Source organism: Lethenteron reissneri, chromosome 58, assembly GCF_015708825.2.
Source record: "Lethenteron reissneri isolate LAM-NWPU_2019-01 chromosome 58, ASM1570882v1, whole genome shotgun sequence".
In the NCBI taxonomy this organism is placed as follows: domain Eukaryota; kingdom Metazoa; phylum Chordata; class Hyperoartia; order Petromyzontiformes; family Petromyzontidae; genus Lethenteron; species Lethenteron reissneri.
This window is the reverse complement of record NC_083836.1, coordinates 5,473,879-5,500,207: the sequence shown is the minus strand read 5'-3', so window position 1 is coordinate 5,500,207 and position 26,329 is coordinate 5,473,879. Positions and strand designations below refer to the sequence as shown.

Here is a 26,329-nt window from a genome sequence, read left to right as displayed (position 1 = left end):
GTGCACATAGCCTGGCACAAGCGCCGTGGTGACGTCACCACCACTTAGTGGCGAATGGCGGTTGTTGTTGTTGTGTATATCTGTGTGTGTGTACCTGTGTGTGTGTGTATCTGTGTGTGTATCTGCATCTGTGGTGGGGAGCGATAGTATAGCGGTTAGCACGCTGCGCTATGAACCCGGCGACACGGGTTCGATTCCCGCTCACTGCCAACATCAGTGACAATTATCTGAACCGGTCCCGGGCCTCCCCTAGGTCGACTCAGCCTCAAAATGAGTACCTGGTGCGGTGTGTAAACATTGCCACTAGGGAGACAAAGGCGGTCGGGCGTGGTGCTGGCCACCCACCCCCTCGTGTACCATTCCGGCCTTCATAGGTGCTCGCTAACAGCACTTGCCCCTACAGTCTGTTAAGGCTATACAGGGGATCTTTGCCTCTTTGTCTTTGTATCTGCATCTGTGTGTGTGTCTGTGTGTCTGTGCATATCTGTGCGTCTATATCCGTGTGACCGCTCACCTCTCCTCTTCAGATATTTCGCCATGAGTGCCGCGATGTGGATGTGACACATGGCAGCCTGCAGGACACACGCGGCGCCACCGTCATCGCCACGTCACAGCACAATCAACGCACAAAGCCCACCCACCCCCCCGAGTGATGATACCGAGACCCCATTAAGTCCGACACACGGAACACCCACGCCGGACCACCTTTGTGTGTTAGTGCTGCTGGTGTATGTGTGTGTGCTGCTGGTGCTGCTGTATGTGTGAGTGCTGCTGCTGTATGTGTGAGTGCTGCTGTTGTGTGTGCGAGCGCGGCTGGCGCTGCCGGCGCTGCACGCAGCGAGCGGCGGCGCCGTCGTCGGCGGCACCTCTGAGAGGTCCCCGTTGCGCTCGTGCATGCGCGCCATGCTCTCGAGCCAGGCCTTGCGCAGCTCGGCCATGCCCGCGTAGGAGGTGGCGAGACTGTGCTGCAGGTCGACCATCATCTCGGGGTCGCGCTCGTGCTCCTTCATCTGCAGCGTGGCCGTGAGGACGGCGCGCACGCGCTTCGTCAGCTCCTTCACCTGCCCCGCAAACGCGCTGCCCTGCGCACGCACACGCACACGCACACACACGCACACGGGCGTACATACACGTGCGCACAGAGATCCCACCCCCCACCCCGCATCCCGCATCCCCCACCACCCCGTTTAGCCTTTAACGGGCTGTTGGGGCAAGTGCTGTTAGCGAGCAGCACCTGTGAATGTCGACATGGCACGCAGGCAGGCGGGTGGCCGGCACCACGGCCGGCCACCTTTGAGATGGTGGCGATGATGGTGGGATGACGGTGGTGGCGGTGGCGATGATGGTGATGACAGTGACGATAATGGTGGTGGCGGTGGTGATGACGGTGGCAATGATGGTGGTGGCGGTGGTGATGATGGTGACGATGATGGTGGTGGCAGTTGTGATGACGGTGGTGGCGGTGGTGATGACGGTGACGATGATGGTGGTGGCGGTTGTGATGACGGTGGTGGCGGTGGTGATGACGGTGGTGGTGGTGGTGATGACGGTGACGATGATGGTGGTGGCAGTTGTGATGACGGTGGTGGCGGTGGTGATGACGGTGACGATGATGGTGGTGGCGGTTGTGATGACGGTGGTGGCGGTGGTGATGACGGTGGTGGTGGTGGTGATGACGGTGACGATGATGGTGGTGGCGGTGACGATGACGGTGGTGGCGGTGGTGATGACGGTGGTGGCGGTGGTGAGGGTGGTGATGACGGTGGTGGCGGTGGTGATGACGGTGGTTGCCGTGGTGATGACGGTGGTTGCCGTGGTGATGACGGTGGTGGCCGTGGTGATGACGGTGGTTGCCGTGGTGATGACGGTGACAATGACGGTGGTGGCGGTGGTAATGACGATGGTGGCGGTGGTGGTGGCGGTGGTGATGATGGTGGTGGCGGTGGTGATGATGGTGGTGGCGGTGGTGATGACGGTGGTGGCGGTGGTGATGACGGTGGCAATGACGGTGGTGGCGGTGGTGATGACGGTGGTGGCGGTGGTGATGACGGTGGCAATGGAGGCGACGGTGGCTACGGCGGTGGCGCGTACCCTCACGGTGGTGTCGCTCGCCGCGTAGGCGTTGAGTGTGGAGAGCGCGCGCCGGAAGCGGGGGCCGCCCAGATCCCCGGCCTCGCTCATGAGGCGGCTCACGGCCACGATCACCTGCACGCACCGCGCCGGCAACATCGTCGCGTGTCGGCTCTCGCACCGGAGACTCGCTTGCAATGGCATCTCGCGCGCATCTCCTCGCCAGTTTACGTGTCGCTCTGTTGCTATATGTGTGCGCGTGGTGTGTGTGTGCGTGGTGGGTGTGTGTGGCGTGTGTGTGTGTGTGTGCGTGGTGTGCGTGATGTGCGTGGTGTGTGTGGTGTGCGTGGTGTGCGGGGTGAGTACCTGCGTGTGTGTGCGTGGTGTGTGTGCGTGGTGTGTGTGCGTGTGTGTGCGTGTTGTGTGTGCGTGGTGTGTGTGCGTGTTGTGTGTGCGTGGAGTGTGTGCGTGGTGTGCGTGTGTGCGTGTTGTGTGTGCGTGTTGTGTGTGCGTGGTGTGTGTGCGTGGTGTGCGTGGTGTGTGTGCGTGGTGTGTGTGGTGTGTGTGTGCGTGGTGTGTGTGCGTGGTGTGCGGGGTGAGCACCTGCGTGTGCGTGCGTGGTGTGTGTGCGTGGTGTGTGTGCGTGGTGCGTGGTGTGTGTGGGTGGTGTGTGTGGTGTGTGTGTGCGTGGTGTGTGTGCGTGGTGTGCGGGGTGAGCACCTGCGTGTGTGTGAGTGGTGTGTGTGCGTGGTGTGTGTGCGTGGTGTGTGTGTGTGGTGTGTGTGTGTGGTGTGTGTGCGTGGTGTGTGTGCGTGGTGTGTGTGTGTGCGGGGTGAGCACCTGCGTGTGTGTGAGTGGTGTGTGTGCGTGGTGTGTGTGCGTGGTGTGTGTGCGTGGTGTGTGTGCGTGGTGTGCGGGGTGAGCACCTGCGTGTGTGTGAGTGGTGTGTGTGCGTGGTGTGTGTGTGTGGTGTGTGTGTGTGGTGTGCGTGATGTGTGTGGGTGGTGTGTGTGCGTGGTGTGCGGGGTGAGCACCTGCGTGTGTGTGCGTGAGAACGCGACGCGCCCCGACATCTCGAAGTTGAGGCGCATGAGCAGGTGCAGCAGCAGGCACGCCTGCGCCCAGCCCAGGCGCGACCCGCAGCAGCGCAGCGCCTCCAGGCACAGCGTGCCGCACAGCTCGCTGCGTCCTCGCAGGAATGCCACCTTGAACTTCGCACAGCACACAGCACGCACAGAACACAGTGCACACATAGCACACACACAGCACATAGCCCACACAGCACATAGCACACACAGCACACACACAGCACACACAGCACACACACAGCACACACACAGCACACAGCACACACAGCACATAGCACACACAGCACACACACAGCACACACAGCACACACACAGCACACACACAGCACACAGCACACACACAGCACACACAGCACACACACAACACACACACAGCACACACAGCACACACAGCACACAGCACACAGCACACACACAGCACACACAGCACACACACAGCACACACACAGCACACACACAGCACACACAGCACACACACATCACACACACAGCACACAGCACACACAGCACACACACAGCACACACAGCACACACACAGCACACACAGCACACACACAGCACACACACAGCACACACACAGCACACACACAGCACGCAGCACTACACCACACAGCACACACACAGCACACACAGCACACACAACACACACACAGTACACACACAGCACACAGCACACACAGCACACACACAGCACACACACAGCACACACACAGCACACACACAGCACACACACAGCACACACACAGCACATAGCACACAGCACATAGCACACAGCACATATCACACAGCACATAGCACACAGCACACACACAGCACACACAGCACACACACACAGCACACACACAGCACACACACACACCACACACACAGAACACACAGTACACACAGCACACACACAGCACACAGCACACACAGAACATAGTGCACGCACAGCACACACAGCACACACACAGCACACACACACACCACACACAGAACACACAGTACACACAGCACACACACAGCACACAGCACACACAGAACATAGTGCACGCACAGCACACACAGCACACACACAGCACACACAGCACACACACAGCACACACACAGTACACACAGCACACACAGACACAGCACACACAGCACACACACAGCACACACAAAAGATAGCAAACAAACATAGCATACACAGCAGATAGCATACACGTAGCACACACACACATAGCGCACACACACAGCACACACAGCACATAGCACACACAGCAAACAGCCACGTACCTTGTTGAGGAAAGTGTGCAGGGAAGCGAAGACGTGTCCGAGAGCGACGGCCGACTGCCCAGTGCGCAGCGCCGTCACGTAGACCCCGAACGCGCGCTGCATCAGCACGCCGTCCCCACCACCCGCCAGCAGCCGCTCCTGCAGACGCACGCACAGACGCGCACACACACGCACAGGCACGCACACACACGCACAGGCACACACACACGCACACAGGCACGCACACACACGCACAGGCACACACACACAGACGCGCACACACACGCACAGGCACGCACACACACGCACACACACGCACAGGCACACACACACACACAGATGCGCACAGACGCGAACACACACACGCATAGACACACACAGAATCGCACAGACAAGCATATACACATAGACACGCACAGACACGCACAGACACGCACAGACACGCAGGAACGCACGCAGACACACAAACAGATGCGCACAGAAGCGCACAGAAGCACACAGACACGTGCAGACGCGCACAGACACACAGCCGCACACAAACACACACAGACACGCACAGACACACACAGACACGCACAGGTGTTCGCTAACAGCACGTGCCTCAACAGTGTGTGTAGGCTACAACCGTGGATCTGTGTGTGTGGCAATGTCTCGTAGGGGAGCGTGCTTGTTCTGGTTAGCGCGCTGCACTGCAAACCCAGCAAACTGAGTTCGATTCCCGCTCACGGCCACCAACACCAGTGACAATTATCTGCAACGGTCCCGGGCCCTTCGCTAGGTCGACTCAGCCTTAAACGAGTACGTGGTACAGTGTGTAAACATCACCACCGGGGAGACAAAGGCGGTCGGGGGAGTGTTGCTTGCCACCCACCCATCCGTGAGCCGTGCCGGCCTTCATAGGTGGCTGTTCGCTAACGGCACTTGCCCCAAGAATCTGATTGAGGCTATGCGGGGCGGCCATCTTTGTCCCCGCGTTGGCGACGCGCCGTACCTTGTAGTTGTGCGTGTAGAGCTCCATCGTGTCGAGCACGGTGAGGCAAACCTCCGTGGAGAGGTTCGCGGCCAGCAAGCACTGCTGCTGGGCCTCGACCTCCGAGCCTGCGAGAGGGACAGAAGGAGGAGTCACGGGGGGTCACGGAGGAGGAGGAGAGAGAGAGAGGGAGGGGTCACAGAGGGTCAGGGAGAGAGAGAGGGGTCACGGGGGGGGGTCACGGAGGGTCACGGAGGGGAGAGAGAGAGGGAGAGGTCACGGAGGGTCACGGAGAGAGAGAGGGAGGGGTCACGGAGGGTCACGGGGGTTACGGAGGGGAGAGAGGGAGGGGTCACGGGGGGGTCACGGAGGAAAGAGAGAGAGGGAGGGGTCACGGAGGGTCACGGAGGGGAGAGACAGAGGGAGGGGTCACGGAAGGTCACGGAGAGGAGAGAGATGCTCCACGTGAAGGGAAAAACGCATCCCAACAACAAACTCCTCACGTCCGCACATCGCATCCCTCATTCCCAGCCTCACTAGCTGCTCGCTAACAGCACTTGCCCCAACAGTCTGTTAAAGGCTATACGGAGGCATCTTTGTATTTAAATCTCGACTTAAAGCTTTCGTGACTGCAGGAATTCATATTCTTTGGGTCTTTCGGTAAAGTCACGTCGATATCTACGTAGATATCTAAGTGGCATTATATCTTTGTATTTATCTTTGTAAATGCATATGCACGAATATCTGTATGTGTGTGTGTGTATGTTTGGATGTGTGTCTGGCTTGCGGAGCCCCAGCGTGTTTTCTGACCGTGGCGGTGTGTGTATGTGTGTGTGTGAGTGTGGGGAGCGGTAGTGTAGCGGTTAGCGCGCTGCACTACGAACTTGGCGACCCGGGTTCGATTCCCGCTCACGGCCATCACCAGTGACGATTATCTGAACTGGTCCTGGGCCTCCCCTAGGTCGACTCAGCCTCAAATGAGTACCCGGAGCGATGTGTAAACATCGCCGCTAGGGAAACAAAGGCGGTCGGGCGTGGTGCTGGCCACCCACCCCCTCGTGTACCGTTGCGGCCTTCATAGGTGCTCGCTAACAGCACTTGCCCCTCCAGCCTGTTAAGGCTATATGGGGGATCTTTGTCTGTGTGTGTGTCTGAGCTGGCGAGCATTACCCATGCTGCTGCCCAGCAGCCCTCCGTGCTGTCTCAGCTGCAGCAGCGTGTGTGGGGGGCGACGCGCGGGCAGCGTCTGAGAGCGCTTCACCTGTGCCCCCGGAACAGGTGCACACACCGATGCCGGCGGGCCCTCCCCTGCACTGCACACGCACGCACACACGAAGACAAAGGCAAAGATCCCCCGTGTAGCCTTAACAGACTGTCGGGGCAAGTGCTGTAAGCGAAGCACCTGTTAAGGTTGGCACGGCACACGACGGGGTGGGTGGCCAGCGCCACGTCCCAGCCCGCCTTTGTCTCTCACGTGGTGATGTTTACACGCCGCGCCTGGTACTCATTTGAGGCTGAGTCGACCCGTTCGGATAACCGTCACTGGCGTTTGTGGCCATGAGCAGGAATCAAACTCGAGTCGCCAGGTCCGTAGTGCTGCGCGCACACCGCTACACTGCCGCTCCCCACACGGTTACACGCCACATGCACAAAGACACACACACACACACGGACTGCAGTGTAACTCCTGTGACTTTGAAGAATACTGTTACGGCACGCAGTGCATTCTGGGAGCCTGCACTCCAGATACATCACACTGTGCACGCTGTGACGCTGACTCGGTTGAATGACGTGAGTAACGCAGGGAGTCACCTGCTGGAGTAGTGGCGCTTGCCCAGGTATTTAAACTGGTGCAGACACAACCTGTAAGAGAGCACAGGGAGAGGCATCACACACACAGCACACAACACACACAGCACACAGCACACACACACACAGCACACACACATACACATATACACAGCACACACACATACACATATACACAGCACACACACATACACACACAGAACACACACACAGCACACACACAGCACACACACAGCACACACAGCACACACACAGCACACACACAGCACACACACACAGCACACACACAGCATACACAGCACACACAGCACACACAGCACACACACACACAGCACACACACAGCATACACAGCACACACACAGCACACACACAGCACACACACAGCACACACAGCGCACACACACAGCGCACACACACAGCGCACACACACAGCATACACAGCACACACAGCACACACACAGCACACACACAGCACACACACACAGCACACACAACACACACACACAGAACACACACAGCACACACACAGCACACACACAGAACACACACAGCACACACACAGCACACGCACAGCACACACACAACACTCACAATATACACAACACACACAGCACACACACAGCACACACACAGCACACACACAACACACACAGCACACACACAGCACACACACACACAGCACACACACAGCATACACACAGCACACACACAGCACACAGCACACACACAGCATACACACAGCACACACACACATCACACACACAGCACACACACAAACAGCACACACAGCATACGTATACAACACACACAGCACACACACAGCACACACAGCACACACACAGCACACACACACAGCACACACACAGCATACACACACAGCACACACACACACAGCACACACACACACAGCACACACAGCATACGTATACAACACACACAGCACACACACAGAGCACACACACAGCACACACACACAACACACACACAGCACACACACACAGCACACACACGCACACAAACAGTGCACACACAGCACACACAACACACGTACACAACACTCACAGCACACACACAGTTCACAAACAGCTCTCACATATAACACACGCACACATACACAGCACACACATGTACACAATACACACACATAGGACACATATGTACCTAAAAACATTTTTTTTACGAAACCTATTTTGTATTTACCAGGTAAGGCTCACTGAGCCATGTAGCTTTTTTCAGATGTGTCCTGGCCACAAATGAGAGCTCAGCGAAGTGGCTTATCATCACGTGGACATTTATAGCAGCCAAACAGTCTAAACGCGTGGTTCTAAATGCGGAGGGAAAAACAGGAGGACCCCCAAAAAAAATCCACGTGACCACGGGGAGAGAGAAACGCAAATTCCAAATATATAGCAGGCGTTAGGGTTGGGATCGAACCCACGACCTCCTGAGAACCATCTCACCACCGTCGCACCCTACACACAGCTCACACACAGCTCTCACATCACACACAGCACACAACTCGTGAAGGACACTACTGGACATTTGGAGGTAGTCGACCTCCAAGACCATCGGAGGGCGGAGGAACGATGGTCAGAACAACGAGCGGAGCGCCGGGCAGCTAAAATGCAGCAAGTTGGCACAGAAGCCATCGAAGGTGGTGCATCTGCCAGTGATCTCAGGAAATTAACCCAAAACACCTGGGTCTGTACCACGACCTCCTGCCACCAGCGTGTCTTCCACACTTCCCGTGGCCTCAACGTGCACCCAGCCTGGCACAAGTGCTGTGATGATGTCACCACCACTTAGTGGCGAATAGGGGCTGTTGTTATTGTTGTCCGTGTGGACACGTGTTTCTGCTCTGATTGTCACTCACTCTAGAATCCCGAAGAAGTCCAACATTTCATTGCTGGAGGTCTTCCTCCAATAGTTGAGCAGGGCATCTGTGGGACAAAGACAAAGATTCCCCATGTAGCATCTAACAGACTGTTGGGGCAAGTGTTGTTTGCGAGTAGCACCGATAAAGGACCGACACGGCACACAAGGGAGTAAAACTTGGTGGCCAGCACCACGCTCGACCGCCTCAGTATGTGTGTATGTTGTACTTCTTTCGCGCCGTGCGGAGCCAATCATGCTAATTGGAGAAGCGGAGGGGGGAAGGACAACAAACTAAACACTAAAAGCACTTCTAAAGAAATGGGTTTTCAACTCAGATTTCAAAGTGGCATAGCTCCTGTGGCTTTCTAATATCGGAAGGAAGAACGTTCCAGACGGCCGCAGAAGCGCATCTGAAAGCGCACCATGAAGGACCACTGCCCAAAACCTCGCCGATTACATATACAGTAAAACCTCGTTATTTCGGTATTTGAGCATTCGTAATCGGGGATAATTCGGCATGGCTGCGCTTTCGACATGTATAAAGTGTGTTAGCGATTCGCCACGAGCCGAATTTCATTAGCGAACGGTCCAATTTCGGCATGCACGTGGAGAGACGCAGCACGCCACGACCAAAACAACGACTCGATCTGGTGACGGCACGCGTGGCGAGCGTGGCGAGCGTGGCGAGCGTGGCGAGCGTGGTGAGTGTGGTGAGTGTGGTGAGCGTGGTGAGCGTGGTGAGCGTGGCGAGGTGGCGAGCGTGGTGAGCGTGGTGAGCGTGGCGAGGTGGCGAGCGTGGTGAGCGTGGCGAGGTGGCGAGCGTGGTTAACCGTTTTCAAAAGCTTGTCACGTGCCATTCGGGCAGTGGGTGGTGGTGGGGGAGGCTGGGTAGGGGGGTAGTGAGGGGAGGGGCTGGGTAGGGGGTGGTGAGGGGAGGGGCTGGGTAGGGGGGTCACCTGGGGGGGCGTGCTTGACCACGTGCAGGAAGCACAGCAGCAGCGTCTGCACGTCCACCACGTGCAGCACGTCCGGCCGCAGCACGAGCGTCGCCGCCTGTGGACGGTGACGCACACCACCACAAACACCACACGCACACACGATACACCACACGCACACCACACACACGACACACACACACACCACACGCACACCACACACACACGGCACACCACCACACACACGGCACACCACACACACACGCACGACACACACACACCACCACACACACCACACACATACAACACACATACAACGCACACCACCACACACACGATACACACACACGACACACACGGCACACAACACACCAAACCACACACATACGACACACACAATACACACGACACACACGCACGCCAGCCCACACGACACACACGGCACACACGACACATACGCCACACACACGCTCGATACACTCGCACAATACACACGCATGCCACACATGCCACACGCACGCCACACACATGCCATGAGAGTGATGAGTAGAGTGAGCGTTAGGGCAGGGCTGCCGCTGGAGGAGTCACCTGGTCCACGGTGTTGATGATGAGAGATGATCATGAGAGATGATGATGAGAGATGATGATGAGAGATGATCATGAGAGATGATGATGATGAGTTGTGAGTAGAGTGAGCGTTCGGGCAGGGCTGCAGCTGGAGGAGTCAACTGATCCACGGTGTTGATGATGAGAGATGATCATGATGATGAGAGATGATGATGAGAAATGATCATGAGAGATGATGATGAGAGATGATGATGAGAGATGATCATGAGAGATGATGATGAGAGATGATCATGAAAGATGATGATGAGTAGTGAGTAGAGTGAACGTTAGGGCTTGGCTGCAGCTGGAGGATTCACCTGGTCCATTGTGTTCCTGCGTTCGTGGAGGCTCGAGTTGGAGTCGGAGCTCGCGACCGAGAGGCGAGAATCTCCCCTCTTGGCTCCCACTGAAAGACAAAGATCCCCCGTGTAGCCTTAACAGACTGTCGTGGCAAGTGCTGTTAGCGAGCGCCTATGAAGGCCGGCACGGCACACGAGGGGGTGGGCGGCCAGCACCACGCCCGGCCGCCATTTATCTCCCAGGTGGGGGTGTATACACATGGCACCAGCCACTCATTTGAGGCTGAGTCGACCTGGGGGAGACCCAGGACCAGTTCAAGAAATCGTCACTGTGGTGCTCGCCGTGAGCGAGAATCAAAATCGGGTCGCCGGGTTCGGAGGTCAAATGAAGCAATATTAGAAAACGTTCCCAGTTTCACATACTTAGGCAGCCATCTCTCCAGCAATGTCTTGATTGTGAAATCCAACATCGGATTACCCCAGGAGGTTCTTTGAAGACCACGACATTACCACCACCAAGGCCAAAGTAGCTGTGAATAATGCTGTGATCATTCCAACCCTCTTACGTGGTGGTGCAGAAACCTGGACCGCCTATGGTAAACACGTCAAATCTCTCGAAATGTTTCATCAATGCTGTCTCAGGAAAATACTGAACGTCGCCTGGGAAGAAAGACGAACTAATATCGGTGTCCTGGATCGATCCAACTCGTCCAGCATAGAGGCCATCATCATGATCAAGCATCAACTCAGATGGGCAGGTCACCTTGCGAGGATGAATGGCTTCCTAAGCAAATCTTCTATTCCCAGCTCAGCGATGGATCACGTTGCCCCCGGAGGTCAAATGAAGCGTTTCCGTGACAACGTTAAAATGCACCTCATGCGAAGCCACACAGATTCAAACAACTGGGAAATCCATGCGCTTGATGGACCATCATGGATGGCCAAAATAAACAATGGAACTCAGCGTTTTGAGGCCGAGCGAAGAAAGTTGATAGCCAGGCAAAGAGCACGACTCAAAGCAACATACACCAGAGGCAGACAACAGCGAGTGTGAGCTCCAGGAGGGAACATCCTGGAGCTCACACTGTGCCAAGATCTGCAGGTCACGGAGTGGCCTGTTCAGCCATCTCCGGACCCATGGACAGCCAGGTCCACCTCACAACACCGACAAGTGGAGACACCTGCAGGGGCATCTTTACTCGACTACGAGGAATCCCAGAAGAATGTAAAGCACCACCACTCCCCCACACATTGATACAAGACAAAGACAAAGATCCCCCGTGTAGCCTTAACAGACTGTTGGGGCAAGTGCTGCTAGTGAGCACCTATGAAGGCCAGAACGGCACACGAGGGGTGGGGGCGGCCAGCACCACGCCCGACCGCCTTTGTCTCCCCAGTGGGGATGTTTACACCCCGCAGCAGGTACCAATTTGAGTCTGAGTCGATCTAGGGGATGCCCATGACCGGTTCAAGTAACCGTCACTGGTGTTGACCGTGAGCGGGAATCGAACTCGGGTCACCGGCTTCGTAGCACAGTGCGCTAACCGCTACGCCACCGCTCCCCAAACACAAACACACATGCACAGGGAGGTGCACTGCTCACTGAGCTCTGCTCACCGCTCAGTGTGGAGGGGAAGGTGAAGGCTGCCACCTCCAGGGTGTTGGAAGCGCTCTTGGGCAACGCGTGATTCAGAACGTCTTCCCTGGGGCTCTGCAATTGGCATCGGCATCACCGTAACGTCAACGTCACTGATGAATGGGTGAAGGCCTCACTGCTTTGTCAAGGCCCCTTGCACAGGAGGGCCCTGCAAGATCCGACGGTATCCGGCCGGTGCTCACCGAGCTGTACTGGATTTATTTTGATTGAAAGCTTTCGTGACTGCAGGGATTCATCTTCTTGCTTCTTTCGGTAAAGTCACGTAGAAGGGAAATAATAAAATAATAAAAATTAAACATAATAAAATAATTTCGATTTAAAGCTTTCGTGACTGCAGGGATTCATCTTCTTGGTTCTTTCGGTAAAGTCACGTAGAAGGGAAGTAATAAAATAATAAAAATAAAACATAATGAAATTTCGATTTAAAGCTTTCGTGACTGCAGGGATTCATCTTCTTGGTTCTTTCGGTAAAGTCACGTAGAAGGGAAATAATAAAATAATAAAATTAAACATAATAAAATAATTCTCACGACGTGTCGGCCACAACGTAAGCAGCCGTCCTCAGGTGAAGACCAGGTCTGTCGGGGAGACAGCGTCTGAATTCAGACGCTGTCTCCCCCGACAGACCTTGCGTTGTGGCTGAAACGTCGTGAGAATTATTTTATTATGTTTGATTTTTATTATTTTATTACTTCCCTTCTACGTGACTTTACCGAAAGAACCAAGAAGAAGCTGTACTGGCTTCCGCTTGCCGAACGAATACGTCATTAGGTGGCACTGATTACACACGAAGTGCTTGCCACAAATGAACCACAAAACCTCGCTGATCTCGTCAGGGAAACCAGCAGCGGCTTTTGGCCGGACATCGAACAAAGGCGGTGGTCACCGCATCGCGTGGCGCTTTCAGATGCGCTTCTGCGGCCGTCTGGAACGCTCTTCCTTCCCAAATTAGGAAGCCACCGGGGCTATGCCACTTTTAAATCATCTAGATTGAAAACTCATTTCTTTAGAACTGATTTTTATGTTTAGCTTGTTGTCCTTCCCCCGCACCTCCGATTAGCACGGTTGGCTACGTACGGCGCGAAAGGAGTTCAACACACATTAATAACGACAACAATAATAGTCATAGCCAATGACAATGGTTCATTAAGGCAAGCGTCACTGAATGGGGCTTTGTTGTTGAGGTCTTCCGTATGTTTGCCAATGTCTACCTCTGTCCCCTCTCATCTCACTCTCCTCCCCACCACGCACTCTCCTACCTCTCCCCTCTCATCTCACTCGGCTCCCCACCACGCACTCTCCTATCTCTCTTCTCTCATCTCACTCTACTCCCCTCCACGCACTCTCCTACCTCTCCCCTCTCATCTCATTCTACTCCCCACCACGCACTCTCCTACCTCTCCCCTCTCATCTCACTCTACTCCCCTCCACGCACTCTCCTACCTCTCCCCTCTCATCTCACTCGACTCCCCACCACGCACTCTCCTGCCTCTCCCCTCTCATCTCATTCTACTCCCCACCACGCACTCTCCTACCTCTCCCCTCTCATCTCACTCTACTCCCCTCCACACACTCTCCTACCTCTCCCCTCTCATCTCACTCTACTCCCCTCCACGCACTCTCCTACCTCTCCCCTCTCATCTCACTCTACTCCCCACCACGCACTCTCCTACCTCTCTCCTCTCATCTCACTCTACTCCCCTCCACACACTCTCCTACCTCTCCCCTCTCATCTCCCTCTACTCCCCTCCACGCACTCTCCTACCTCTCCCCTGTCATCTCACTCTACTCCCCTCCACGCACTCTCCTACCTCTCCCCTCTCATCTCATTCTACTCCCCTCCACACACTCTCCTACCTCTCCCCTCTCATCTTACTCCACTCCCCTCCACGCATGCTCCTACCTCTCCTCTCATCTCACTCTACTCTCCTCCACGCACTCTCCTACCTCTCCCCTCTCATCTCACTCCACTCCCCTCCACGCACTCTCCTGCCTCTCCCCTCTCATCTCACTCTACTCCCCTCCACGCACTCTCCTGCCTCTCCCCTCTCAACTCAATCTAGTCCCCTCCACACACTCTCCTACCTCTCCCCTCTCATCTCACTCTACTCCCCTCCACGCACTCTCCTACCTCTCCCCTCTCATCTCACTCCACTCCCCTCCACGCACTCTCCTGCCTCTCCCCTCTCATCTCACTCTACTCCCCTCTATGCACTCTCCTACCTCTCCCCTCTCATCTCACTCTACTCTCCTCCACGCACTCTCCTGCCTCTCCCCTTTCATCTCACTCTACTTCCCTCCACGCACTCTCCTACCTCTCCCCTCTCATCTCACTCCACTCCCCTCCACGCACTCTCCTACCTCTCCCCTTTCATCTCACTCTACTCCCCTCCACGCACTCTCCTACCTCTCCCCTCTCATCTCACTCCACTCCCCTCCACGCACTCTCCTACCTCTCCCCTCTCATCTCACTCTACTCCCCTCCACGCACTCTCCTACCTCTCCCCTCTCATCTCACTCTACTCCCCTCCACGCACTCTCCTACCTCTCCCTCTCATCTCACTCTACTCCCCTCCACGCACTCTCCTGCCTCTCCCCTCTCATCTCACTCTACTCCCCTCCACGCACTCTCCTGCCTCTCCCCTCTCATCTCACTCTACTCCCCTCCACGCACTCTCCTGCCTCTCTCCTCTCATCTCACTCCACTCCCCTCCACGCACTCTCCTACCTCTCCCCTCTCATCTCACTCGGCTCCCCTCCACGCACTCTCCTACCTCTCCCCTCTGATCTCACTCTACTCCCCTCCACGCACTCCCCTACCTCTCCCCTCTCATCTCACTCTACTCCCCTCCACGCACGCTCCTACCTCTCACCTCTCATCTCACTCGGCTCCCCTCCATGCACTCTCCTACCTCGCCCCTCTCATCTCCCTTGGCTCCCCTCCACGCACTCTCCTACCTCTCCCCTCTCATCTCACTCGGCTCCCCTCCACACACTCTCCTACCTCTCCCCTCTCAACTCACTCGGCTCCCCTCCACGCACTCTCCTACCTCTCCCCACTCATCTCACTCGGCTCCCCTCCACGCACTCTCCTACCTCTCCCCTCTCATCTCACTCGGCTCCCCTCCACGCACTCTCCTACCTCTCCCCACTCATCTCACTCGGCTCCCCTCCACGCACTCTCCTACCTCTCCCCACTCATCTCACTCGGTTCCCCTCCACGCACACTCCTACCTCTCCCCTCTCATCTCACTCTACTCCCCTCTCATCTCACTTGGCTCCCCTCCACGTGCTCTCCTACCTCCCCCCTCTCAATGGCTAGCCAAAAGCTGCTGTGATTCCAATCTCTGAGGATCGTGGCGATGGGTTTGGAGGCTTCTCCACTGCACTGTGAAGCCTGGTGCTGCTGCTGCTGCTGGTACCGGCTGTGGGATGGGGTTGCTGTCGGAGGTGACCACCGCCTGGAAGCACATGCGGGTGTAGTTGTCGTGCAGGATGGAGAGGATCGGCAGGTACAGCATCGCCACACGGGATTGCTGGGCCTGCAAAAGACAAAGATCACCCGCGTAGCCTCAACGGACTGGTTGGTGCAAGTGCTGCTCAGTGCCTATGAAGGCCGGCACGGCACACCGGGGGGTGGGTGGCCAGCACCACGCCCGACCGCCTTTGATTTTACACACTGAACCAGCTACTATTTTAAGGCTAAGTCTACTTAGGGGAGGTCCAGGACAAGTTCAGATAGCGCAGCGCATTAACCGCTGCGCCACCGCTGAGTTTGCACACACACCCAACTATGTGATGGGAACGTCACCACAGTGCTTGCGCCAGGCTAGGTGCACTTTGAGGCCGTCACGTGACACATAACATCTCTCGCTGCTGGCAGGAGGTCACGGACACAGACCCAGGTGTTATGGGTTGACCGATGTGCCAGCCTAAGTGCAGAACGTCACGACACAAACTCAGGTGTTATGGGTTGAACTGATGTGCCAGGCTGGGTGCAGGAGGTCACGGCACAGACCCAGGTGTTATGGGTTGACTCCTATGCCGTGCTGGGTGAGTGAGCGAGTGTGAGGGCGAGCGAGCGTGAGGGCGAGCGAGCGTGAGGGCGAGCGAGCGTGAGGGCGAGCGAGCGAGCGTGAGGGCGAGCGAGCGAGCGTGAGGGCGAGCGAGCGTGAGGGCAAGCGAGCGTGAGGGCGAGCGTGAGGGCGAGCGACCGGGGGAGGAGCCCTCGAGCCGGAGTGTGACACGCGGCCGCTCACGAGGCTCGCCGGAACAGCAGCGACCTCCCGGTGACCTTCAATGCGAGAGAAACAGAACCTCGCCGCGTGGGCCTGGGTGGTGGCGGGGGGTGAGGTGCCGGCATGAGGACGACTCACGGGCTGCGCATAGCGGTCGTCCAGCGAGTGCTTGGTGAGTAGCGAGCGCACCACCCCGAGCGCCGCTCGCCGTGACTCGCCCCCCAGCGTCTCCCCCGCCGCCACCGCCGCCTCGCGCAGCAGCATCCCGGCCAGCACGCGGCGGCGGCAGAAGTCGTCGCCCGCGCGGAACTCCCACGGAGCCGGCACTGGGGGGGGGAATGGGGGGTCGGCGGGGGAGGGGGGGGAATGGGGGGGCGGCGTGGGGGAGTATGGTTGAGATGGGGGGGATACAGGAGAGACGGAGATAATGATGATGGGTATCATCATTAAAACATTTCCCAAGCTCGGTGTTTTGCGGTTATTTTTCGACGCGGGACGTTACCCGTGATGCCGAGCGAGCCTAATGACGCCCCCCCCCTCGCCCGCCTGCCCCCCACGCCTGCCCCCCACCTTGTGGGCGCTGCGCTGGTCCGGGCTCCGCGTGCACGGGCAGGTTGAGCGGCACGTAGTGCTCGTAGTTGCACACGATCTGCAGGAACTCGATGCGGAAGTCGAACGTCCTCTGCGGTGACGACACGACAGGGACGGTGTCAGCTGGGGGGGGCGGGAGAGGGGGGGGCGGAGGAGGGGGGGGGCGGGGGAGGGAGGTGGCGGCACGGGGGGGGAGTGGTGGAGCGACGGTCTCACCTTGGAGTCCATGATGGGGAAGCTCGTGATGTAGGAGTTGATGAGGCGGAAGACGAATCCGCGGTCCATGAGAGTGAAGCAGCGCTGTGGGGGGTACACGCGGTCTCGGATCGTCACCGCGGCACTGGAGTCACGGGGTTAAGGTGCAGCCCTGCAATTCCCTGCTCACGCCGCGTGCTCGGGGATGTGGCCTACATCAGATGGGGGCTCTAGAGAGCGCCCCTTTCGAGGGTATGGAGACGCAGTGAAGGTGATGTTGAAGGATAAACAGTGAAGATGATGAAGATGCAGTGACGATGATGAAGGATAAACAGTGAAGATGCAGTGAAGACACTGATCACCACGATGACGATAAGACACAGGGCGATGACGATGAAGATGCAGCGATTATCACAGCGACGCAGCGGCGGCGACGACAGGCACACAGGGAAGCGCCACTGACCATCAGGAAGGCAGCCAGGCTGACGTTGGCACTGCGAGCCTCCTCGCCCGTGTCCCGGTGAATCCTCGGCACGTGCTTGCTCAGCTGCGTCACCATCGAGTCGAGGTTGCGGTGGAACGATGCCGGGAAGCGCTCGCTCCGCTTCAGCTGCGACGCGCGCGCGGGCAAACACAAGTAGGGCGCAGCGGTTCGGTGCCGAGATCGGCAGACAGGCCACCGCCTCCGGCGTTTCGGTGAAGCAGCCTCGCTCAGGATGACGGGGGGGGGATGACGGAGGGGGGCACACCGAGGTGGCCGGCTAACGGCTCGGAGAAGGCAAAATGCTGAGCCGCCGCCGCTTCCGCCGGTTAAGGACCTCGAGGTTTCAAACATCCGCGAGTTTATCCAATCAGAACCGGAATATTTATTCGCAGGAGGAATCCGTTTAGCTGTGAAGGCGCTTTTCGCACAGATGTGCAGTAGGGGCACGGGGTCAGATCGTCACAGCGACAAACGATACGAAAACGCGAGAGGATCGCAGGGTAAAGTAAATCAAATCAGTAAACACATTTAACAACAAATATTTTAACCAGGTAAAGCCCAGCGATAGCTCAACGAAGTGGCTTACCAGGTGGACATGAATAGCAGCAGCCAAATGCTCTAAAGAATCTATGAACCTAAAGCAGAGATGAAGGGGGGTTGGGTGGGTGGGGGGGATCTCCATGTTCGTTCATGTCGACCAGCAGCCGTGGGTTTCACATCGGGGTGGCCGAGCCGGGCGATTGCGTGTGGAGTAGCTGAGTGAGGGGGGGGTGATGAGGAGTGGTGAGTGAGGGGGTTATGTGGGCCGAGGTGTGACCGCGAGACGCTCGTCAGCTGCTTACCGACAGCCGCTGGTTCTCTATGACGTGCTGAGCCATAGACTTGCTGATGATCCCGAAGAAAAACCACAGGTGCTGTTGGACACGGAGGAGAGAAGTCAAAATGAACACCGTAAGATACAGTGAGCGAATGTGGGTGAGTGTGGGTGAGTGTGGGTGAGTGAAAGCGAGTGTGGGTGAGTGTGGGTGAGCGTTGGCCAGTGTGCGTGTGTGTGGGTAGAAGCGGTGGTGTAGTGGTTAGCGCTACGCTGCGCTACGAACTTGGCCACCCGGGTTCGATTCCCGCTCACGGCCAACACCAGTGACGATTATCTGAACCGGTCCTGGCCCTCCCCTAGGTCGACTCAGCCTCAAGTGAGTACGTGGTGTGATGTGCAAACATCGCCACTGGGGAGACAAAGGCGGCCGGGCGTGGTGCTGGCCACCCACCCCCTCGTGTGCCGTGCCGGCCTTCATAGGTGCTCGCTAGCAGCATTTGCCCCTACAGTCTGTGAAGGCTACACGGGGGATCTTTGTGTGGCTGGGCGAGCGTGCCTTCAGCAGCTTGCTGTTGAGCTGCTGGTCCACGGAGGAGCCGAGAAGCAGCTCCATAGTCCTCACGAGCTCCTCGTGCGTCGTGCGGCCGCTCTGCTCGTCCCACGGCTCCGCCTTGAACACGTACTGCGAGCACGCGGCCATCGGCACCGTCGTCACAGCCAGTCATCACCGTCGTCATCATCACCACCATCTCCATCGTCATCATCTCCATCGTCATCACCACCACTATCATGTTCATCATTGCCGTCATCACCACCATCATCATCACCAAACATCATCATTGTATCTTCTTGGTTCTTTCGGTAAAGTCACGTAGAATGGAGATAATAAAATAATAAAATAAAACATCATAAAATTATTCTCACGACGTTTCGGCCACAACGCAAGCAGCCGTCCAGGTCTGTCGGGGACACGCTGTCTCCCCGACAGACCTGTTCTCCACCTGAAGACGGCTGCTTGCGTTGTGGCCGAAACGTCGTGAGAATTGTATTTTATTATGTTTTATTTTTATTATTTTATTATTTCCCTTCTACGTGACTTCACCGAAAGAACCAAGAAGATGAACCCCTGCAGTCACGAAAGCTTTAAATCGAAAAATCATCATTGTAATTTTTCTCCATAGTCATCGCCACTGCCATCATCATCATCACGACCATCGCGGCTTCTGTGCAAGCGGTGAGTGGCAGGCGCATCCTCACCCGAGTGTACGAGTGCAGGTGGTGGTCCTGCTCCTCCTCGTGGCACCGGTCCACAAAGTGCACCAGGAAGCTGCGCGGCCACACACACGGCACACACCACACATGGCACACACACACACGGCACACACACACGCGGCACACACACACACGGCACATACACACACGGCACACACACACGCGGCACACACACACGCGGCACACACACACAAGGCACGCACACACAGCACATCGATTACTGAGTGACCCATTACCGAGTGACCCTTTACCGAGTGACCCATTACTGAGTGACCCCTGACCCATTACTGAGTGATCCATTACTGAGTGGCCCCTGACCCATTAGCGAGTGACCCATTACTGAGTGGCCCATTATTGAGTGACCCCTGACCCATTACTGAGTGATCCATTACTGAGTGATCCATTACTGAGTGACCCCTGACCCATTACCGAGTGGCCCATTACTGAGTGATCCATTACTGAGTGGCCCATTACTGAGTGGCCCTGTGAAAATCAGTGGCCCACTGACGAGAGGCACATTACCGAGTGCCCCAGTGGAGGCGAGTGGCCCATTACCGAGTGACCCATTACCGAGTGACCCATTACCGAGTGACCCATTACCGAGTGGCCCATTACCGAGTGACCCATTACCGAGTGACCCATTACCGAGTGACCCATTACCGAGTGGCCCATTACCGAGTGACCCATACCGAGTGACCCATTACCGAGTGGCCATTACCGAGTGACCCATTACGAGTGACCCATACCGAGTGACCCATTTACCGAGTGGCCCATTACCGAGTGACCCATTACCGAGTGACCCTATTACCGAGTGGCCCATTACGATGGACCATTACCGAGGGACCCCATTACCGAGTGACCATTACCGAGTGGCCCATTACCGAGTGACCCATTACCGAGTGGCCCCTATACCGAGTGATCCCATTACCGAGGACCCAATTACCGAGTGACCCATTACCGAGTGACCCATTACCGAGTGACCCATTACCGAGTGGCCCATTACCGAGTGACCCATTGCCGAGTGTCCCAGTGGAGGTGAGTGGCCCATTACCGAGTGACCCATTACCGAGTGACCCATTACCGAGTGACCCATTACCGAGTGATCCATTACCGAGTGGCCCATTACCGAGTGACCCATTACCGAGTGACCCATTACCGAGTGACCCATTACCGAGTGGCCCATTACCGAGTGACCCATTACCGAGTGACCCATTACCGAGTGGCCCATTACCGAGTGACCCATTACCGAGTGACCCATTACCGAGTGACCCATTACCGAGTGGCCCATTACCGAGTGACCCATTACCGAGTGACCCATTACCGAGTGGCCCATTACCGAGTGACCCATTACCGAGTGACCCATTACCGAGTGACCCATTACCGAGTGGCCCATTACCGAGTGACCCATTACCGAGTGGCCCATTACCGAGTGACCCATTACCGAGTGGCCCATTACCGAGTGACCCATTACGAGTGACCCATTACCGAGTGGCCCATTACCGAGTGACCCATTACCGAGTGACCCATTACCGAGTGACCCATTACCGAGTGGCCCATTACCGAGTGACCCATTACCGAGTGGCCCATTACCGAGTGACCCATTACCGAGTGACCCATTACCGAGTGACCCATTACCGAGTGGCCCATTACCGAGTGACCCATTACCGAGTGGCCCATTACCGAGTGACCCATTACCGAGTGACCCATTACCGAGTGACCCATTACCGAGTGACCCATTACCGAGTGACCCATTACCGAGTGGCCCATTACCGAGTGACCCATTGCCGAGTGTCCCAGTGGAGGTGAGTGACCCATTACCGAGTGACCCATTACCGAGTGACCCATTACCGAGTGACCCATTACCGAGTGACCCATTACCGAGTGGCCCATTACCGAGTGACCCATTGCCGAGTGTCCCAGTGGAGGTGAGTGGCCCATTACCGAGTGACCCATTACCGAGTGACCCATTACCGAGTGACCCATTACCGAGTGACCCATTACCGAGTGACCCATTACCGAGTGGCCCATTACCGAGTGACCCATTGCCGAGTGTCCCAGTGGAGTGAGTGGCCCATTACCGAGTGACCCATTACCGAGTGACCCATTACCGAGTGACCCATTACCGAGTGACCCATTACCGAGTGACCCATTACCGAGTGGCCCATTACCGAGTGACCCATTGCCGAGTGTCCCAGTGGAGGTGAGTGGCCCATTACCGAGTGACCCATTACCGAGTGACCCATTACCGAGGACCCATTACCGAGTGACCCATTACCGAGTGACCCATTACGAGTGGCCCATTACTGAGTGACCCATTGCCGAGTGTCCCAGTGGAGGTGAGTGGCCCATTACCGAGTGACCCATTACCGAGTGACCCATTACCGAGTGACCCATTACCGAGTGACCCATTACCGAGTGACCCATTACCGAGTGACCCATTACCGAGTGACCCATTACCGAGTGACCCATTACCGAGTGACCCATTACCGAGTGACCCATTGCCGAGTGTCCCAGTGGAGGTGAGTGGCCATTACCGAGTGACCCATTACGAGTGACCCATTACCGAGTGACCCATTACCGAGTGACCCATTACCGAGTGACCCATTACCGAGTGACCCATTACCGAGTGACCCATTGCCGAGTGTCCCAGTGGAGGTGAGTGGCCCATTACCGAGTGACCCATTACCGAGTGACCCATTACCGAGTGACCCATTACCGAGTGACCCATTACCGAGTGACCCATTACCGAGTGGCCCATTACCGAGTGTCCCAGCGTAGGTGAGTGGCCCATTGCGGAGGAACCTGGTGGTTGTGAGCAGAATCTCCTCCTGGGCGGTGAGCGTGAGCAAGTGGACGAGCTGCGTGAGCAACGTGGACACGAAGCTGATCATGGCGTGGCCTTCGATGGCGTTGAGCTCTGAGAAGGGTAAGCGAGGTGAGGGCAGAGCAGTGGGGAGCTGAGGGGAGAGATCCCAACATCACCGTAACATCCGACATCTCCAACATCTCCACAAATTACCACCAGCCACGCTGCGAACTCGGGCCAAACGAGTTCCATCCCTGGCCGCGGCCAACATCAAGTTCAAGTTCATTTATTAGGTGTAGCCCTGTGAGCCATTCGGCTCTTGGATCGGGTGCAACCGCAACAAACAAAAACAAAAACATAAACAAAAACATCTTAAAGTGAATATGTGACTAAGTGCAAACAGAAAATCCAAGAAAAGACAGCAAAATATTGCAGAAAAAACACCGTACACCAACGCTGTGTGCAAAAATCCCAGTGGGATGCAAGTCAACAACAACCACAAGACAACTTAGATTAAGGCCATCAGTCTAACCTCAGTGGCAGGTGAATGATATCTCAACCGGCCTTTGGACCCCCTGCCCGTCAACTGGGCCTTCAATGGGGACCCGGCGTGAATTTAAATAATCGGCACCGTGGGAGAGGACGATGAGCGGGTGCGGTGCTGACTGCACCACGAAGGCCTCGATAGGCCCCTAACTACACCCCGTGTGCCCATGCAAGGCCTCAATAGTCTCTGGCCAGTAAGCCCTTCCCCTCGGCAGTATATAACGCTGCACGGGGGACGGGCGTGCGTGCGTGCGTCTGTGCGTGCGTAACGCGCACCTTTATGGAGTTGAGCAGGTCTCTGGGCGCGGTGAGCGTGCCGTACTTGGTGAACTCGCACTGCTGCATGAAGTTGTGAAGATATTGATCCTGTGCACGCAGACACCATGGTCGGTTATCGTATGTGCACAACGTGTGTGTGTGCATGTGCGCTACGAACACGGCGACCCGAATTCGATTCCCACTCACAGCCAACACCAGTGACGATCATCTGAATTGGTTCTGCAGGGGAAAGACAACAAACTAAGCAGACACATTCTACTTTAATGAGTTTTCAATCTAGATTTAAAAGTGCATAGCTCCAGTTGCTTCCTAATATCGGAAGGAAGGGCATTCCAGACGGCTGCAGAAGTGCATATGAAAGGTCGCGATACGGTTACCGTCTTTGTTGGATGCCTATGTACACATGTTGTATCTATGTCGAACTTCTTTCGCATTGTACATAGCCAACCGCACTCATCGGAGACGCCGGAGATTAAAAAAAGGGGCTCGGAAGGTGTTTACTGTAACTTAAAAGTGCTAAGGCGTTCGCGAGGCCGCCTATACGGCCGAATGAAAGTGTGGACTGCCGCGTGCATGGCAGAGAAGTGTGTGAGCCCCGAGCGTGGCCACCCTTGGTGTAGATGCTGGAGACGAGGTGCGTGCTCACAGTGAGGAGCCTCTTCCCTCCCTCCACCCACTTCACCTCCGGGCCCACAAACTGCACAGAGACGGCGACACAAAGACAACAACAACAACCGTCACCACAACGCTCGTGCCAGGCCGGGTGCGCCCACGGGAAGTGTGGAACAGCTCTCTGCTGGCAGGAGGTCACGGGCCAGAACCGGGTGCCATAAGTTGACTGACTGAGATGACCGGCAGATGCACTGCCTGCGCTCCCCAATGTGCCAACTCTCTGCGTATTATCCGCCTGGCGCTCCGCTCATGTTGAGCTCATCGTTACGTGTGCTTGTTGCTTTGGATATGATGCCTGGCATTGTGGTGCATAGGTCATCTCTCCAGCTGTCTGGTTATGGCAGGCAAGAATTTAATATCCAACACATACAATAAATATATCCCTCCTTGCACCCCTCCACTGAATCAACTTCCCCTGCACATTGAGCAGCACTGCCCATAGACTCACCACTGCCCATAGACTCAGCACTGCCCATAGACTCAACACTGCCCATAGACTCAGCACTGCCCATAGACTCAGCACTGCCCATAGACTCAACACTGCCCATAGACTCAACACTGCACCATAGACTCAGCACTGCCCATAGACTCAACACTGCCCATAGACTCAGCACTGCCATAGACTCAGCACTGCCCATAGACTCAGCACTGCACCATAGACTCAACACTGCCCATAGACTCAACACTGCCCATAGACTCAACACTGCCCATAGACTCAGCACTGAGACTCAGCACTGCCCAGACTCAACACTGCCTATAGACTCAGCACTGCACCATAGACTCAACACTGCCCATAGACTCAACACTGCCCATAGACTCAGCACTGCCCATAGACTCAGCACTGCCCATAGACTCAACACTGCCTATAGACTCAGCACTGCACCATAGACTCAACACTGCCCATAGACTCAACACTGCCCATAGACTCAGCACTGCCCATAGACTCAACAACGCACCACAGACTCAACACTGTACATAAACTCACACTGCCCATAGACTCAGCACTACCCATAGACTCAACACTACCCATAGACTCAACACTTCCCATAGACTCAACACTACCCATAGACTCAACACTGCCCATAGACTCAACACTGCCCATAGACTCAGCACTGCCCATAGACTCAACACTGCCCATAGACTCAACAATGCACCACAGACTCAACACTGCTCATATACTCAACACTGCCCATAGCTCAACACTGCCCATAGACCAACACTGCCCATAGACTCAACACTGCCCATAGACTCAACAATGCACCACAGCCAACACTACCCATAAACTCAACACTACCCATAAACTCAACTACCCATAGACTCAACACTACCATAAACTCAACACTACCCATAACCAATACTGCCCAAAGACTCAACACTATCCATAAACTCACTTCCCAAACTCAACACTGCACCATAGCATCAGCACTGCCCATAGACTCAGCACTGCACCATAGACTCAGCACTGCCCATAGACTCAGCACTGCCCACAGCTTTGGAGGATGCGGAGGAGGGAGGGTGAGAGGAGTGGGGTAATGTCGTGTGGGAAGCGCTACCTTGCCGAGGCCGATGTTCTGGCAGGAGAGGTACCCGGCAGGCAGCGACGCTCACGGCGAGCTGGGAGACGCCGGTCCGCACGCGGCCCTCACGCAGCAACGGCAGCCACGCATAGCCCACTGTGCACAGCACACGGGGGGGGGGGGGCGCACATGATGCTTAGAGCACACAGCACTGACACACGCATGCTAACGCACAGCACTGATACACGGCGTGCTAACACACAGCACTGACCACGGCGTGCTAACGCACAGCACTGATACACCGTGCTAACACACAGCACTGACACAGGCGCGTGCTAACACACAGCACTGGCACACGCATGCTAA

At 56.2% G+C, this 26,329-nt stretch overlaps 1 protein-coding gene across 1 annotated transcript in view; it reads right to left on the bottom strand.

Annotated features, from left to right (window-relative positions):
- The window catches only part of LOC133357452 (dedicator of cytokinesis protein 9-like), a 172,587-nt gene that overhangs the window by 21,950 nt on the left and 124,308 nt on the right, over positions 1-26,329 (bottom strand). Inside the window, 24 exon segments of the mRNA XM_061575397.1 lie at positions 515-572; positions 867-1,082; positions 2,092-2,205; positions 3,105-3,281; positions 4,416-4,553; positions 5,386-5,492; positions 6,535-6,677; positions 7,177-7,227; positions 9,048-9,114; positions 10,006-10,102; positions 10,908-10,996; positions 12,507-12,600; positions 15,969-16,088; positions 16,923-17,110; positions 17,355-17,466; positions 17,592-17,675; positions 18,034-18,180; positions 18,897-18,968; positions 19,428-19,553; positions 20,129-20,198; positions 22,946-23,058; positions 23,772-23,861; positions 24,421-24,471; positions 26,034-26,119. Of these exon segments, the coding sequence (XP_061431381.1) occupies positions 515-572; positions 867-1,082; positions 2,092-2,205; positions 3,105-3,281; positions 4,416-4,553; positions 5,386-5,492; positions 6,535-6,677; positions 7,177-7,227; positions 9,048-9,114; positions 10,006-10,102; positions 10,908-10,996; positions 12,507-12,600; positions 15,969-16,088; positions 16,923-17,110; positions 17,355-17,466; positions 17,592-17,675; positions 18,034-18,180; positions 18,897-18,968; positions 19,428-19,553; positions 20,129-20,198; positions 22,946-23,058; positions 23,772-23,861; positions 24,421-24,471; positions 26,034-26,119 (2,610 nt within the window).